The sequence below is a fragment of the Solanum verrucosum genome, unplaced genomic scaffold (genome assembly GCF_900185275.1).
Source record: "Solanum verrucosum unplaced genomic scaffold, falcon-dt-bn FXZP01000259.1, whole genome shotgun sequence".
Taxonomy (NCBI): domain Eukaryota; kingdom Viridiplantae; phylum Streptophyta; class Magnoliopsida; order Solanales; family Solanaceae; genus Solanum; species Solanum verrucosum.
Window position 1 is genome coordinate 915,251 of NW_026019973.1, and position 18,287 is coordinate 933,537.

Here is an 18,287-nt window from a genome sequence, read left to right on the forward strand (position 1 = left end):
AGATTTAATAAGGGTGGTTCTCCCTGCCAGGGATAGTAAAGAATTTGTGAAATCTACAGGAAGAAGAAAGTGAAAACTGCATTCTATTGAAGCATCTTGTATTGCATTTTGGATCTTAAAACTGAAATGAATCTTACATCTTTTTCTTTCCTTACATTTACACAGCTGCCTCATATATATAGAGGATTATAGTCATTGTAACTAATGGGAGTGCTAACCACGTGAACATTCTAGCTGAGCTGTAACTTCCTAACAAACTCTAACAAACTTTTAAACTGACCAATAGTAGTGCACCAATTCTGCCATCTGTAATTCAACACACCCCCTCAAACTAAAGGGTGGAAGATATCTAACACACCAAGTTTGGTCATAAGGAGATGATGTTGAGCAGCACCTAACCCTTTTGTGAGAATGTCTGCTGGTTGCATAGTAGTGCACAAATGTTTAAGATCTATGAAGCCTGATTTCACTTTCTCCTGAATGAAATGACAATCAATGTCTATGTGTTTTGTACGTTCATGAAACACTGGATTTTCAGCTATTTGTATAGCTGATTTGCTATCCGTAAACACTGAGATTGGGATGTCAACTGGGAATTGTAACTCATCTAGTAATCCTGCTAACCAGATCAGTTCTGCAACAAGAGCTGCTAAACTCATATACTCTGCTTTAGCTGAGCTCCTGCTTACTGTTTGCTGCTTCTTCGACTTCCACGAAATAAGAAAATCTCCAAGTTTTACCATGTAACCTGTGACAGATCTTCGTGTGTTGGGGCATGAAGCCCAGTCAGAGTCACAGTATCTAGTGAGTTTTGTAACACCAGTCCCTTTTTTGAGCATTATCCCAAGTCCTGGAGATCTTTTGACATATCTCACAACCCTTAGTGCAGCCTCCCAGTGAGAAACCTTAGGGTGTTGCATGAACTAGCTCAGAACCTGTACACTAAAACAAATGTCAGGTCTGGTGATTGTTAAGTACAACAGTTTACCAATCAGTCTTTGGTATGCTGTAACATCCTCTACCTCTGAATCATCAGAACCACCAATGTGTTGATCAAATTCTACACTGGTCAATTTGTGATTAAATTCCAAAGGAGTGTTTTACAGTCTTTGCTCCACTCAGTCCAGTTTCTGAAATAAGTTGTAAAGCATACTTCCTTTGATTCAACAATAATCCTTTTTTTGACTTCAATACTTCAATCCCCAAAAAATATCTAATTTGGAACTATTCCCAGTTATTAAGAGATCATCAACATACACTAAAATCACTGCCATGTCAGTTCCTTCCTTTCTAATGAACAAAGAGTGATCATGAGCACTCTGTGAGTATCCTGCCAACAATAACGCCTCAGTTAACTTGATGTTCCATTGTCTAGATGCTTGTTTAAGACCATATAGTGACTTCCTCAGCTTGCACACTTTAGAGCCCCCCTGTGATTGGAAGCCAAGAGGAAGTTCCATATAGATGTCTTCAAGTAAATCACCTTGCAAGAAAGCATTATTTACATCCATTTGAGACAAATCCCAACCATGAGAGGCTGCTAGGCTAAGAACAGTCCTAATGGTAACCATTTTAGCAACTGGTGAGAAAGTGTCTTGATAATCAAGACCTTCCCTTTAAGTGTACCCTTTTGCAACTAGCCTTGCCTTATATCTATCCACAACACCATTGGACTTGTACTTGATCTTGTATACCCATTTTGAACCAATTGCTCTCCCACCAGGTGGTAAGTCAACAATTGTCCAAGTATTGTTATCCTCCAAAGCCTGGATTTTTTGTTGCATGACATCAATCCACAGCTTGTCTTGAGAAGCTTCTTTAAAAGATTGGGGCTCCACAATTGCTGAAAAAACATGTAAGTAAGATTGATAACACTTGGATATATTATCATAACAAACATGATTAGTGATGGAGTGAGGGCTGGACTTTTTGGGAACTACATAGTCTTTGATCCACACAGGAGGCTTGCAAGTCCTGGTAGTCTTTCTTGAACCAATGGTGTCTGTTTGTACTGATTCTACAGTATCATGTGCAGGAGGCTCATCTTGGATGTCTTCTAAGTCATCAATAACAGGCATAGTGGACTCAACACATGGACTGCTGGGCACTTCAATTCTTGTGTCTGCAGGTTGTGATGAAAAATCTGGTGTGATGACTTGATCTAGATCATCAAGGGCATCATCTGTATTATTTAGAAATGGGGAAAACAAAGGATATAGACCTTCATCAGGAGGCTGCATAACCTTAAGAGGGAATACTTCTTCCCTGAAAACAACATCCCTGCTGATAAACACAACCTTTGCATCAAGATCATATAGCTTATAATCTTTTTGTGTAGAAGAAAAACCCAACAAAACAACTCTCTTTGCTCTAGCTTCAAACTTTCCACCCCTAAGCAATGCAACAGCAAAACATAAACACCCAAATACTCTGATGTGATCCAATGTAGGAGGTTTTCCAAATAGTCTTTCATAAGGAGAATGACCATCAAGTACAGCTGTAGGCAATCTGTTAATCAGGTATACTGCAGTTTGGATGCACTCACCCTAAAATCTACTAGGAACATGAGATTGTATCTTTAAGGCTCTTCCTATGTCCAAAATGTGTCTATGTTTTCTTTCCACAATGCCATTTTGTTGTGGAGTGTAAGGACAACTACTTTGATGTAGGATGTCTAAGGAAGATAGCAAATCATTGACTTGATTGTTAAAAAATTCAGTCCCATTGTCAGATCTCAAAACCTTTATTACACAATCAAACTGATTACAAATCATGGATATAAAGCTTCTCAATACAACTATTACATCCTTCTTAGTGTGCAGTAAGAAGATCCATGTTAATCTACTAAAATCATTAACAACAGTCAGAAAATAGTATTTTCTATCATAAGTGGGATCCCTATGAGGTCCCCAAACATCTAAATGCACTAGTTCAAACATTTTTGAAGTCTGAGTAACACTAGAAGGAAATTTAAGCATACATTGTTTTGCCAAAGGGCAAACCATGCACTCTTCTTGCACTGCCTCATCAACTTTATTCTGCAACATAGGAAGGTGCTGCATTACTTTCAAGGAAGGATGCCCCAATTTAAGGTGCCAAAGTCTATGGTCTTCTATGCAGTTGTTTTTTAGCACTGCTCCAACAGTAGGTATGACATCATGCCTTAGGATGTATAAGCCTTCCTCCTCTTTACCAATCCCAATCACCTCTCCAGTGGAGAGAGCCTGCATTACACATAAATCATGATAAAATGATACCATGCATTTCAGGTCTTTAGTCAGCTTGGAGACTGACAATAAGTTGAACCTGAAGTCTGGGACATGCAAAACATTTTTCAACCTGCAATTTTCTAAAATCACAGCATTGCCAACATGTTCTACATGAATTTTACTTCATGTTGGTACCTGCACCTTATTACTATTGGACTCTGATAATTTTCTACAATCACTTAGCAGATTCTCACAGTATGTAATATGATGTGTGTCTCCGGAATCAATAATCCACTTTACTGTATGACCATTAGCACTTACAGGCAAATGATTCATACCTGCTGCTGCATTGGCCCTACATGTTCCTGTTGGTGAAGGAGACTCCATCATCTTGACAACTTGCTCATATTGTTCCTTTGTGAAATAACCTCCTGGGAAATAGATCTGAGATAATGATTCCGATCTAGGTGCTTCAACTTCACCCTTATTTGATTCTAGAGAAGTAGAAGTGTTTGCATAGGCCTCATTCACTGATACCTTTATTTTACTCTTAAAATCAGCAGGAAATCCCACAATTATGTAGCAATTGTCTTTAGTGTGACCTTTATACCCACAGTGATCACATACCAATCCCAATCTTCTGCCTTGTGAAGTCTGACCCTGTGTTTTCTTAGCTTGAAAGTTGTTGTTGATCTGATTCTGATTGTTGAAATTATATGACTGATTACCTTTTCCTGCCATTATTGTGAAAGGTTCCTTTCCTCCTTCGGACTGTCCTAGCTTCCTTTGACCTCTTCCTGAATTGCCATTGCATAGGCTTGGTTTACACTGGGAATAGAAGAACTGAGTAAGATAGAACTCCTCACCTGTGCATAGCTTTCATTTAGCCCTACCAAAAACTGCAACAGTCTTTGTTGTTTAACATGTTCAACATGTGAGCTTGACTATTCACAATCACATGATGGAGAAAGTACCATTACATCCATCTCATCCCATAAATCTCTCATCCTAGAATAATAAGAGGTCACAGTCTCTGTTCCTTGAGTCAATACACTGATCTCCTTCCACAAATGAAAAATTCTAGTCAAATTCGATTTATCAAATCTCTCCTTGAAATCACTTCATATTTTCTTTGAACTTGAAGTATATACAATGCTCGTCATTAGTTCTGGTCCTACAACTGCACTAATCCACGATAATACAACTGCATCACACCTCTCCCATCGAATTGCAGATCTCTTTTGTATGATCTTTTAACACATGTGCCATCAACAAATCCCAGTTTGTTTTTTACTAGAAGTGCCAATCGCATGGATCTGCTCCAAACTCCATAGTTTTCTGGTCCTGTGAGCTTCATAGGAATCAAGGCAACGCCAGGAGTATCTGAGGTTTGAAGATGAAGTGGATGATTATGGTTTGTCTACGGATTATCCTCTGTATCTGAACTCTGTGGTTCCACCATTATTGTAGCTGCACTAATCGACAATTCATAGCTTTAAGTATCCCTTCGATCAGGGCTCTGATACCAGAAAGAATTTGTGAAATCTACAGGAAGAAGAAAGTGAAAACTGCATTCTATTGAAGCATCTTGTATTGCATTTTGGATCTTAAAACTGAAATGAATCTTACATCTTTTTCTTTCCTTACATTTACACAGCTGCCTCATATATAGAGAGGATTATAGTCATTGTAACTAATAGGAGTGCTAACCACGTGAACATTCTAGCTGAGCTGTAACTTCCTAACAAACTCTAACAAACTTTTAAACTGACCAATAGTAGTGCACCAATTTTGCCATCTGTAATTCAACAGATAGAAATAGAGTTTTCCAGCCACTAAGTCTTTTATTCATATGATCAATAATAAATTGGTAGTCCTGGCTCTTGGGATGACGATTTGTGATAGGGAGCTCTAGGTATTTACCCAATATATTTGATTGTTGTATATTTAGCATGGTAGAGAAAGTAGCTTTATCTTCATCACCTATGTTAGCCGAGAAGATAATTATGAATTTATTAAAACTAATTTTCTGCCCAGATTGTTCAGAAATGGTGTTAAAAATATGAATTATTGAAGAGGCATTGGTGGAGTCAGCTTTCGAGAGGAGGATAATATCATCGGCAAAAAAAAGATGGGATACAGGCGTACCTATTCTACCAATTCGAACTTTGAACGGGCTACCAAAGGCTCTTATTTATGGCATAGTTATAAGTCTAGTCAAAGATTTCATGTAGATAATGAAGATGTAGGGGGAAAGCGGGTCGCCGTGTCTAATACCTCTTGTAGGAAGAAAATAGTTGGTGGGGGTACCGTTTACTAAAATAGAAATGGATGAAGTTGAAATGCAAGACATAATTAACGCTATGATATTTCTAGGAAAGTTGAGAATAATGAGTGATTGTCTGATAAAAGACCACTCTAATCTATCGAAAGCTTTTTCGAGGTCGATTTTGAGAAGCATTTTCCCAAACTTCCCTTTAGTCTTTTGGAAGTAATGGATAGCTTCTTGGACGATGATAACGTTATCTAATGCTCTACGTCCAGAAATGAAGCTACATTGTTGAGGAATAATGATTTCATCTAGGTAGGGTCTAATTCGATTGACAATATTTTTTGTGATGGTTTTGTAAATTGTGTTGCATAAACTAATGGGCCTATAATGAGAGATTTGCTCGGGGTTATTTATCTTTGAAATGAGGCAGATAAAAGTTTTGTTGATCTCAGGCGGGATGGACGAGCTTTGGAAAGCTTTTATGCACGTGGAGACCAAAGTTTCTTCTGTAATCTTCCAAATTTTTTGAAAGAATAGGCGATGCAGTCCATCTGGCCCAGGGTAAGAGGGTGAAAGGAGAATAACCCAATTTTTATTTCTTCCCTCAAAAGTGATCGTCTTATCCAATTTTTGTTTTCATTAGAGAGAGCGTGTTGACAAGGCGCTGGGAACTAGAAAGTGCTTTAATTAAGCTCCGTACTATAAATTGTTTGATAGTGATGAATGATGGTTTCTCTAATAATATTATGATCGAAGGTCCAGTTACCTACAGAGTCGTTAAGACCCAAAATCCTATTCCTACGCCTTTTATTAGTGGTAGAAATATGAAAGAACTTAGTATTTGTGTCCCCATCGTTAATCCATTGGATTCTAGATTTTAGCTTCCAAAAGTCCTCTTCTCTTTTTAATAATTCATTATAGTTGTTGATAAGAGTGTTTTCTAAGTCTATGTGAAAAGGCTTCTTATACTTGGTTTCCATACGTTGGATACCATTTAGCCTGTTAAGGACTTCCGTTTTTTGCTTAAAAATATTTCCAAAGGTCACCTTATTCCAATTCATCACAGCCTTAGTGAAGTCATCTATCGTAATATTCATTATTATGATACCAAGATGCCTTAACTATGTTTGGAAAGTCGGGATGACGAAGCCACATAGTTTCGAATCTAAAGATTTTACTCGCCTTGGCGCAAATCTTAGCACAGTTTAATAAAATAGGGCAATGATTCGAGTGGGTTCGGGGTAAGTGGAGAACATTCAAGTCGGGATATAAGCTTAGCCAATCTTGATTACTAAGGAATCTATCTAGTCGTTCCATGATAATGGTCTTGTTATTTTTGTGCTTATTGGTCCAAGTATATTTTTGACCAGTGAATTCAAGGTCTATCATTCCCATGTGGTCCAGACAGTTGATGAAAGATGAGGATTTAGAGTTGTTCATTGGCCTACCCCCTAATTTCTCTAAAGCATTTGTAACCTCATTAAAATCCCCGCAAACTAGCCAAGACCCATTGATTATATTAGCTACATTACTAAGACTGTTCCACAAAGATTTTCTAAAGCTATTCGAGTTTTTTGCATATATTACTAAAAAAAAGAACTTAGGAGTTTTTGAGCTTACCTCGATAGTTGAGTGAATTTTCTAGTCAGTTAGGACGAAAGGCTCAATTGTAATTTTTGAGCTTTTCCAAAAGAGTGCAATTCTTTCAGAGTATCCTAAAACAGGGACTTGTATGACATCAATATATTCCAATGCTTGTAATAGGTTGTCATGATCTTCCATTTTTGTCTCCGTAAGAGCCAAGGTAGTTGGGTTATTCAAATCGATCAAAGCTCGCAGGTTCCTCCTAAAATCAGCACTGCGTGCACCCCTACAGTTCCAGAGTAAGATCTTCATTGATAATTCCTTGTTTGGTGTTGGTTTTCCTCCTGAAGCCAGAGTCATTTCCAGGTTCACACTGTTGGTATTCTTCGATGGAGTTGCCTTCACCAAAGTTTGTTTCCCTTTCATTGTTGGTATCAATAGTGCCACATATTTGGGTATCATATTCGCATTGTAACATCGTATGTTTAGAGATGTTTTTGAAAATTCTTTGGGAACTTTGATCATGATTTTCCTTTCTATATTTTGCTGCATGTCTATTATTTAGTAGTTCCTCAAGTAGAGAGTTTTCAAGTCTAGCTCTGGGATGTTTAGTGCCTCTTCTCTCATTTCTATGGTCGTTGCATGTTGTATAGGCGGTGATGGCCCCCTCGTGTACATTTGTTGTACCACCTGATCCTTCATATGATCGTCCTATTCGCTCACTGTTGTGTTCTCGTTGGGAAGGCCTGCCCCTTGGATGCCCAACATTTGTTGTAGTGAGTAGTTGACGAAGTTGTTTAATTGGTATACAAGTTACAAGTGTTGCATGTTCAGGTTAGAGAGAGAAGTTGGTTGATGCAGGATGTTGTATAGTTCCAATGTTGTTAGCTCCTGAGTAAGTTCGAGTTGTGTGGCAGCCAACCTCATGAGGCTTCCCGTTAGTCTCTCTTCTATCAAGATTGGCAATGGGGTGGGGTAATTTTGGTTTAGAGGAGTGTTGGTTAGCTTCTCCATAGTCGTATGAGACACTTGGACAACATGAGAAAATATTGACAAGAGATGTGAGTTTTGGGTCGAGGAATTCGTGTCGAAAGGAGTCGGTAGATTTACAATAAGGTCCTAGAAAGCTAGGTGGTGTGAGATATAAATTGGAATCACCGACATTAGGCCCGACTGATGGGGGTTGAGGGGATAGTTTGGTTGGAATTGTGGAAGTGAGGGAAGAAAGGGTGGGCTTAGGAGTGTGTTGTTGTTGTTCATTGTCATACGTTGATGGTAATTGTGAGGATTGTTTTGGTTTGGAAACAGAAGATTTTGTCTTGGGAAGGAGTGTTGTTGGAGAAAGTGGTGATTGTGATTGGTGAATTAAGACTGCTAAAATTCTGTTGGAGGCAGTTGGTAGTTGGTAGGGTAGAAGATGTATGATTTATATTATTTATAAGTGGCATGGTGAGGTCACTTAAATCTATGCTAGATTGTGCCATATGATTTTTTTGTACCTCTTCCTTGTACATGGTAAGTGTAGGATTATAGGTCTTTGGGATGGAATTGAAAGTGAAAATATTGTTTTGGGAATGTTTAGGCTCCTGAAGATTGTCCATAGCACTTTTTGAGCTGAAATTACTACACATATCATATTTTAGTTCTGATTCAATTATAGGGGAGAGGTTATGTTTTGTACTAGTGGACATGAGGTTTTTCTGGGAAGGGGTGTCGTACTTTCCCAGATTTTCAAGATTTTGTTGAGCGATATTTTCTAATGGATTATTTATTTTGGGCTTAGGCATGAGAGTAGTAGATTTTCCTACTATAGGTAGTATTGTTGGTTTAAAATTTAGAGGGGGTAAGGGTAAGTCCTTGTTGGAGGAATTTTCACCTGATAAATTGTACTTGGAGACTAAGTTTCTAACGTGGCAGTTAATAATTTTTTGTGGTGACACATTTTTTTCTCCAACTAACGTGGCTTTTTTTTTCTCCACAGAGGTGGGAGTAGGGAAATTTGTTGCTTCCTGTGCTACGTCATCCCATCCTGAATCCGAAAAGTTATTTTTTGGATTGAGTAATTCATTGCTATGTTGAGCCGAGCAACTATTAACATGGGTATTTATACTATTTGCTAATGTATCTTCTTGTGGGCCTGTATTTTTGGTGGAATTGTCAAAGGTTTGTTGGGTATTGATGTTTTTTTGGAATTGACTTCTTAAAAGTGTTACTTTAATGTTGGGGTTGTGAGGGACTTTTTGGTGAATGAATTTTTGGTGTTTTTTTTGGGTAGGTTACAGTAGTCCACCTCTTATTTTCATTATCATGGTTATCACTGTTGCTGACATGAGGTTCGTTGCTATGAGTTGAGGTGAAAGTGAAGGGTATATTATTTGCTATACGTGGGCATGAGTGAACTAAGTGCCCAATTCTTCCGCAAGATGTGCAAAATGGGGTGGAAGGTTCGTAAAGGATTTTTTGGAGGTGGGTTCCTAGTAATACTTCAGTGGGAAGAGGTTTATCTAACGGGGCGAGGATACAAAGTCTAGCGTACCATCCTCTCGATACATTCCTAGTGACTGTGTCTATTTTTAGAATGGATCCTATTTGATTTCCTATTTTTTGGAGTATAGTGAGGTCATAGAATTCAGTAGGAAGTTCGGGTAGTCTCACCCAGATAATAGAGAAATTTATGTGGTTTAGAGTAGGATTGAACTTGGGTTCCCATCTACGAACTGAGAGAAATTGCGAGCCTATGAACCAGAGGCCTTGGTGGAGAAGTTTCTCAAAATTTTCTGGGTTTGATAATTTGATAAGGTAGTAGTCTTCTCCGAGGTTGATAAGATTAATTTTTTCTGAGGTTTGCCATAGGCTTTGAAGTCGATTTTGCAGGTATAAGTATCCCACCTTTTTCCCAACTAGTTTGATGATTAGAGCATGTTTCCAAGGTGTGTAAAGGCGGTGTTTCTTGTTAGTTATAATGGGTATAAAGTTTGGGTGGTTCTGGGGATTTTCTAGTTCATCCTGGAAGCTGATGTTTTCCAGACTCTGGGTGACAAAGTTTATGTCTGGATCTTTAATTTTTGATAAGAGTATCTCTAGGAAATTTACCTTTGGGTTCTTGATCGTTGGCATTTCTTTCTTCTGTTTCTTTGTGCTGCGAATTAGGAGATCTGATTCTTGGTCGCTCATATCCTGATCTTTCCTTTCCATCTTAAAATACTACTTATTATACCTTACATTTCATTCTTTTTTTCTACTTGGAGTTATTTTATGGTAAAACACGATTTGAGAATCCTTATTGGTAATGAATTAGGATTTGATTTGGTTTCCTTATTATAAAATATCTCTGAAAGAAGTGGTTTCCTTTTTCTTCAACTTAGTAACATAATTAGTATATATTGTGTACCAATTTGGAGGAATATCTCATTCACAAGCCAAATATTTTCAAATAGATTCAATTTTGGCTATCGTCCTTAATATCGCAAATTGAGAAGATATTCATTGGCGGTGATTGGTCACATTGGAGTAACGTCTACGGCGATGTGTGTGGAGGTTGTGTTTTTTTTTGGGATATAAACAGAGGTGGAGGCTTGCTCTTAGATTTTGCTAAAGCTTTTGAGTTGGTGATAGCTAAAACTCATTCCTTCTGGAAAAGGAGAACCACCTAGTTACCTTTTGTAGCATGGTGGCTAAAATTCAGATAGATTATTAAATACTAAGGAAGGGTGATAAAAGCCTTTGTAAGGACTACGAGGTTATCCCGAGTGAGAATGTTACTACCCAACATAAACTTTTAGTGATGGACCTGGAAATTAAGCGAGAGAGGGAGAAAAAGATTCTATATGAACAACCGAGGATTAGATGAGGTGGCTTGACCCCTGTACTCTTTTAGGAGATGGGAGATAAGTTGATGACGATCAATGATGTCTTGGATGAGTAGTGGGGATGTGAACTACATGCAGAATAACACAGCTAGTTGCATTAGGGAAGCAACTAGAGAGGTGATAGGACTGTCGGGGGGAAACTTCGGTTGTCATGAGGGGATTGGTGATGGAATGGAGAAATCCAATTTAAAGTGAAAGCAAAGAAGGTTGTGTATGTATAATTGGTGTAGTCCAAGGACAAGGAAAAGAAGCGTATGAATAAGAAAATACATAAAGCTGCAAAGACGAAGGCTAAGTTAGCAGTTACGGTGGCAAAAATGTCAGCTTTCGAACATATGTATGTTGAACTAGGAGATTAAGGCAAACATAAGAAATTGTACAGACTCACAAAGGTGAGAGAGAGGAAGGCTCAAGATTTTGATTAAGTGAAGTGCATCAAGGATAAGGAAGGAAGGATGTTGATGGAAGAGAACCTCATTAGGAAAAGATGGTAAACATACTTCCACAAACATTTGAAGGAAGAAAAAGACATAGACATTGTGTTGGGGGATTTGGAGTACTCTGAGAAGCACCGGGATTTTGGATACTGTAGGTGTCTTAAGGTTGAAGAGGTTAAGTGTGCTATTAATAAGATGATTAAGGGAAGAGCAACCAAACCAGACAAAATTCTGGTGGAATTTTGGAAAAGCACAAGCATGAGATGCATTGAGTGGTTGGCAGGTTTAATGTCAGTTTTAAGACGACAAAAATGTCTAAAGAATGGAGGTTGAGTACAATGGTCCAGTTGTACAAGAACAAGGGTGATATTCAAAACTGTAACAATTACATAGGCATTACTAAGTCGCACTATGAAAATTTAGGAGAGGGTGATGAAGATGAAGGTGATGAGAGGTGTGTCCATTTCTGAGAACCAATTTGGTTTCATGCCAGGGTGATCAACTACATAAGTCACTCATTTAGTGAGAAGACTAATGGAAAAATAAAGAATAAAGAAGAAGGATTTGCATATGGTGTTAATTGACCTCGAAAATACTTACGACAAAGTCCCGAGGGAAGTACTGGAGATGCCTGAAGGCTAAAGGTGTGACGGTGGCTTACATTAGGGTGATAAAGGACATGTATGATGAAACCAAGACTCAGTTAGAAAGAAGGGAAGAGACTCTCATCAACACTTCCCTGATGAGATGAGGTTTGCATCAATGATCAATTCTTAGCCCATTTATATTTGCCTTAGTACTGGATAATTGATGCGGTGTATCCATGACGAGGTTCCATGTTATATGCTATTTGTGGATGACACAGTACTGATTGATGAGACACACGGTGGAGTTAATTTTAAATTGGAAGTGTCGAGATAAACTCTAAAGTCTAAAGGGTTCAGGTTGAGCATTACCAAAATAGAATATTTAGAGTGTAAATTCAGTAATATAGTGGATGAGGCTAGCATGGAAGTCAGTCTTGACACTCAGGATATTCCTAAGAGAGATAGTTTCAAGTATCTTGGATCGATAATCTAAGGAATTGGGGACATCGACGATGATGTCAGTCATCATATTGGTGCGACGTGGATGAAATAGAGGCTTGCCTTCACAGACTTGTGTGATAATAAGGTAGCATCTAAAATTAAAGGTAAATTCTACAAAGTATTAGTTAGACCAGTGTTTTTGTATGGGTCAGCCTAAGCGTTGGCCAGTCAAGAAATTCCATGTGAATAAAATGCAAGTTACGGAAATGAGGATGTTGATATGAATGTGTGGGCACACTAGGAGTGATAGGATTATGAATGTAAATAATTGTGACTTGGTGGGAGTGGCCTCCACATTAGTGGAGAAGATGATGGAAGCAAGACTAAGATGATTTGGACATGTGAAGAGAAAATGCACAGATGTCCGGTGAGGAGGTGCGCGAGGATAGATATAGCGGGTACGAGGAGAGGTAAATGTAGGCCGAAAAAGTATTCGAGAGGTGATTAGACAGCGCAACTCCAAATTACCGAGGACATGACATTAGATAGGAGGGTGTGGAGGTCACATATTAGGGTAGAAGGTTAATAGGTTTGGAGTTATTGTCTTGATCTTTGATGGATTAGGCATTTGGTTGTTGGTCGCTATACTAGCCATATTATTATATTTCTTTCTTCGAATATCTATCACCATATGTTGTTTACAATGTTTCGACTATCTCACTATATATTTTGTTCTCTTGTTTCATTCTTGTAGGCTTTGCACTATTTAGTTGCTATGATTTCTGCATTGTTTTCTTCTTCTTTGTACTTGAATTTGCTGCATTTGAGCCGATGGTCTTTCGAAAATAACATATCTACCTCCACGAAATAGTGATAAAATATGTGTACACCCAATCCTCTCTAGACCCCAATTGTGGGTCCTCACTCGCATGTTATTTTTGTTTCTATCGGCCCAATGTTTTGTCAACGAATTTCTCCGCACGATATTACACATGTATGTCGAGTCATGCAGTAATTATTAATTTTGTCTTACCCCTTGCATGGTACTTTACACAATAAAAAATTATATAGAAAAATATCATAGTTCACATCAATTAATACTCATAGAAAAGCATACAATACAATTGATCATCACCCAAAGCTTGGCCAAAATGGTTATACAAATAAATCAGCCTTATTACATTGTTACACACATAAAATAGGTAGTTTCTTATTTGTTTAGACAGTCAATCCCAAGCCATGAGACACTGAAGGATCCTCAGTAGTGGCAAGGTGAGTAGCAGTAGCAAGCATATTTTGCCCAGTTATATTTGTGACCCCATGGTTTGTACTTCTTACATATACCATATTTAGCTCCATAGTAGTACTTGCAATGATGACTACATTTGTAAGAGTATTGGCAAGGTCCATTCCACTTGTCACTTTTTTTCCAACAGTATTTGCCTTCTGCCATTTGTATTTCTGCAATAATGAGAAAATTTGAAACCCATGATATGTACTTGAGATAGCAAATTTTTCAGAATTTCCTAATAACACTGCCATTGTTTCATTTTATTTGACATATAGTCACAAAGTTTAATAAAAATAAAAATTTTAAAAATTTGTAATCTGAAACAAATCAATATATTTGATAGCTATAGAATCATGTCGACTCACCAGTTGCAGCAACAAGGAAGAGGCAAAAGAGGAGGGCGAGAAAAGTAGTGTACTTTGCCATAGCTCTTATTTTCTGTTGATTTCTTGTTAACAAAACAAACAATTGAAATGGTGGTATGTATAGTTTTGGAAATTCATATTGTCAACTTAATTCCATTTGATTTCTTCAAGGATTACGTTGGATGTTTGATTAATTAGTCATAAGATGGATAATTAAATTATGACACATCAAGTACAATGAATTAGTCGTCCATCACAATCATATTGCATTTCTTTCATTGTAAATAATTTGAATTGATCAAAGAGCCATTTGAGTGATAAAGTCATCTACTAATTAATCAATTTTGCATCTCCACAAATTCCTTTTATGAGGTCACCACCCCTTTGTGTTAATACATGTTATTTTAACAATTACCTAATGTACTTAAGAATGGAGTTTTTCAAAATCATGACATATCCCAGATAGATTTGCCAAAAAAACTTCACCAAGTTAGAGGTACCTATTTCAAGACTGCAACCCTATTATTCTGGAAAGTCAAAACAAAAATATGATCAGAATTAATTTGTATCCTACAACATTAGAATTACGTTGGATGTTTGCTTAATTAATTATAAGATGGGCAAATTAAAATGACAGTACATCAAGTACAAAGAAATAGTCCAACACAATTAACATTAGTATTATTTTTAATTGAAAAGAATATTTTGATTTGATCAAAAGAGATATTTGCGTGATAAAGTCCACAAGGATTTACCTCAAAAACATCATTAAATCAAGAGATAATAATACTCGGGTTTTTCAACTTCGGATTTTTTTGGGTTTTTCCGGTAAAGTATTCATACAAACATATAATTTACTTGAACTTCAAATATTTCTTTAATCCTACCAAAATACAACTATCTAAGATGTTTCTTAAAAATATAACACAATATGATATGATTAATGACACTAAAATATCCAACAAAAATAATAATAATGAAATCGTGTAAAACAAATATTGCAAATTAACAAGTCATAATGAAAATGATCATAATTTAAAAGTACTAAATCATGATAAAATTAAGTTTAATAAGTATTAGTTACATGACTAAATATTAAAGAAAATTAAAATTAGATTATGTATTTTAATTGTCTAAACCAATGTAAAACTAAAGAGCAAATATTCAATATTATTGTCATTCTTAGTGTTGAATTGATTTTCTTTTTGCATTAGTATTAATTTGATTTTGATTTAAGTTTTATTATAATTACCAACATCTGTGGAATATAATCTTTATTGGCCCATTCATAGTTCTAAGTTTCAAACTTGAAATAATATATTAAAAGATAAAAACTATGGAAAAGTATAAGAAATATTTAAAAATTATATCAAAGTAAATATTTTTATGTAAAATAAAATTTTAAAATTATATATATAAATTCGGGTTGGTTTGGTCTCGGGTTGGTTTTTTTTAGTTAAAACCAAACCAACCCAAATATAGTCGGGTTTTTTTTTCGGGTCGACTTGATTTGCGGTTTGGTTCGGTTAGGTTTTGTACACCCCTAGCTCGGACAGTAAAAGCCCCATTCTAATGAATTTGGAGTATGCAAGTTCAACTTCGAGGTAAGCTACAACTTACTGACCTTACACTTAGCTTGTTCAATATATACTTCATTATTCTAGTATGATGACTTGAATATGATGACTTGAAAAACATGCTTTAAGAGGATTTTTTTATGGCAAATGCACCGTCCCACTAGTATGTATTTTATTTAATGATTAAAATGTAAATAGTAAAATTTATATTGTTAGCATTTCCTGTTTTTTGAACTCAATGTTATAAAGATATAAAAGCTTTATAATAATTATTATAAGGTACAAACGTTCAACACTAATAGAAAAACATGCTTTAAGAGGAACAGAAAGCTTTAATCTTGCTAAAGAAATTGCAATGCCAAAAGAAACAATTGTATTCTGTTATTTAGCTAGTTTTATACATAATTGCATTCATGTAAACAAAAAGCAGTGATCTTTACCAAGACCCAAAAACAAAAATGAAAGAAAGAGGACTTACTAGTAATCCCTTGAGCAAAAATGAGTGTTTTGGGGAAAACATTTTACTCTGTTTCTGAAGAAAGAATCAAATATTCTCCCCTTCCCCAACTCTTGTTTAAGAAAATAGATAGATAGTACTATCAAATACTAGTATATATAAGAGTTAATATCTTAAAAGGTCACTGAACTATGAGAAATTATCTTGTAAAATCACTAAACTTTATTTTGTATCACTAAAATCACTCAACTTTACATTTTTATCTTCTAAAATCATTAAACCATATTAGTCACCAAATAAATCTGACATGGCAAAATAAATTATTTTTTATGCCATATCATCGTGGACCCCACAAATAAATAAAATTATAAATTAATTTATCAATATACATACCCACCCATAAGTTATCTTCTTCTAAAACAGTAAAACCCTATTTCTGCCCAAATCTCCCCAAATCTCCCACTTCCTTCTTCTACTTCTTTCTCTATTTCTCCCAAAATTCTCATCTACAAAGAGGCACTGTAAAGTCTATTTTAAGGTTATTGATGCTGAAATTTTTCATAAACAATGGATTCCTTCATTTCTTCGAGGAATAATGTGATGAAATCTGTAAAAGAATGGTCCCCCCGCACCCACAAGCCTCTAATGCCGACGAAAGGGACCACTACGCGCTTGGTAAACGAATCCTACTTCAAAACGAGGTAAAAAATATAAATTTTTAACTATATTGTCCTTTTATTGTAGAATCTCGAAATGGGTTTAGGGCTTTTTGTATTCTAATTTTTTTCCCCTGTATTTAGAGGAGGTTAGTTCATTGTTGATTTCGTGTACGAGGATGTGATTATCTAATGTCTTTGTAACCTTAGTCTCCATTGTAGTGCTCTAAAATTAAAAATTCAGGCATTAGCCTATATGGGGTTTCTTTCATTCAGGCTATAAATTATTCTTATGGATTAATATTTATTTGTTTGTAAGAGTGACTTGTTTATTTTTTATGATTATACTATTATTAGTATAAAGCAAATATTTAATGCTAAGTATTCTTTCTATCTTTTTTATTTCAGAGTTCTGGTTCATGTTTTCCTGAAACTTCAAAGGCTTTAGAAATACATTTTTCAAACTATTTGGAAGTTGTTAGCGATATCGGCATTGAAGATACAATAGTTGATAATAGGGAGGATAATGGTGTGGACAAAAATGTTTTAATTGAGGGAAATTCAACTAAAGTTGTTTTACAAGGTATTAGAGGTGATGTAACTAATGAAGTGGATGAGGAGTTTAGTGATCCAGACTATAATTTGTCCGATGAAGATGACGATTTTCGGGATGTTATTGATGATCAACAAGTTCTTATTGATGATCAACAAGTTCTTATTGATGATCAACAAGTTCTTGTTGACGATCAACAAGTTCTTATTGACGATCAACAAGTTCTTATTGATGATTAACAAGTCAAAAAGGTTAGAGGAAGACCCAAAAATGCAAGTGTCAATGTGCCAAGCTCTAGAATTTTAGTACCTCTACAAATACTGATGTTGAATCTGATTATGCATATTCAGATGAATTGCCTGATGATGATGTTCAATTTGATAAAGGAGAAAACAATGGTCAGAAAAATAATATCTATGAAGAATATGATGAAGGTAAAACAAGAATTTGCCTAGATTTGCATTAGGGATGAAGCTTAAGAATTTCAAGCAATTCAAAGAAGCTTGTAGGGAATTGGGTATTAGAAAAAGAAGGCAGTTACGTTTTAAGCCCAATGATCAACAAAGGGTGGTTTGTATTTGTAAGGTTGATGGCTGCCCCTTTAGAATTTATGCTAGTAAAGTGAATAAGCGCGATCCAACTGTTCAAATCAAGTCACTTTATCTAAAACATAAAGGTGCTAAGGTGTTTGTGCTAAGGTGTTTGATAATTTCCACTTATCTCCTAAGTACATTGCTAGAAAGTATTTGAATATTTTTAAAGCTGATCCAGGTTGGAACATAAGTGGCATTGTTGAAATAGTCAGGAAGGACTTTGATTATACTATAGAAAATTTGAAGGCTTGGAGGGCTAAAAGTCAAGCATTAAAATGGATTTATGGTGATGAGGGTCTTCAGTATGGCAAGTTACTATCGTATAGAGCTGAATTATTGAGATCTAATCCTGGATCTAATGTTGTAATTTGGAGAGATGGGAGAAAATTCTTGGAA

The 18,287-nt window shown here is 36.1% G+C and overlaps 1 protein-coding gene and 1 long non-coding RNA gene across 2 annotated transcripts in view; one reads left to right on the plus strand and one right to left on the minus strand.

Annotated features, from left to right (window-relative positions):
* LOC125817282 (uncharacterized) overlaps nt 1-18,287 on the plus strand; it is a 43,641-nt gene that overhangs the window by 15,601 nt on the left and 9,753 nt on the right. The gene's annotated exons all lie outside the window — the stretch shown is intronic.
* On the minus strand, nt 13,488-14,136 carry LOC125817236 (defensin D1-like). The gene is made up of 2 exons (XM_049496782.1): nt 14,056-14,136; nt 13,488-13,860 (listed from the first exon to the last, which is right to left on the minus strand). The coding sequence occupies exons 1-2, from the start codon at nt 14,114-14,116 to the stop codon at nt 13,658-13,660; spliced, it is 264 nt and encodes an 87-aa protein (XP_049352739.1). The 5' UTR covers nt 14,117-14,136; the 3' UTR covers nt 13,488-13,657.

Bases quoted from the DNA above. Each gene is read 5' to 3' on its own strand.
- LOC125817236 (XM_049496782.1), bottom strand. From the start codon at position 14,116: ATGGCAAAGTACACTACTTTTCTCGCCCTCCTCTTTTGCCTCTTCCTT. The intron at 13,861-14,055 runs GTGAGTCGACAT...TCATTATTGCAG, and splicing joins CTTCCTTGTTGCTGCAACTG to AAATACAAATGGCAGAAGGC.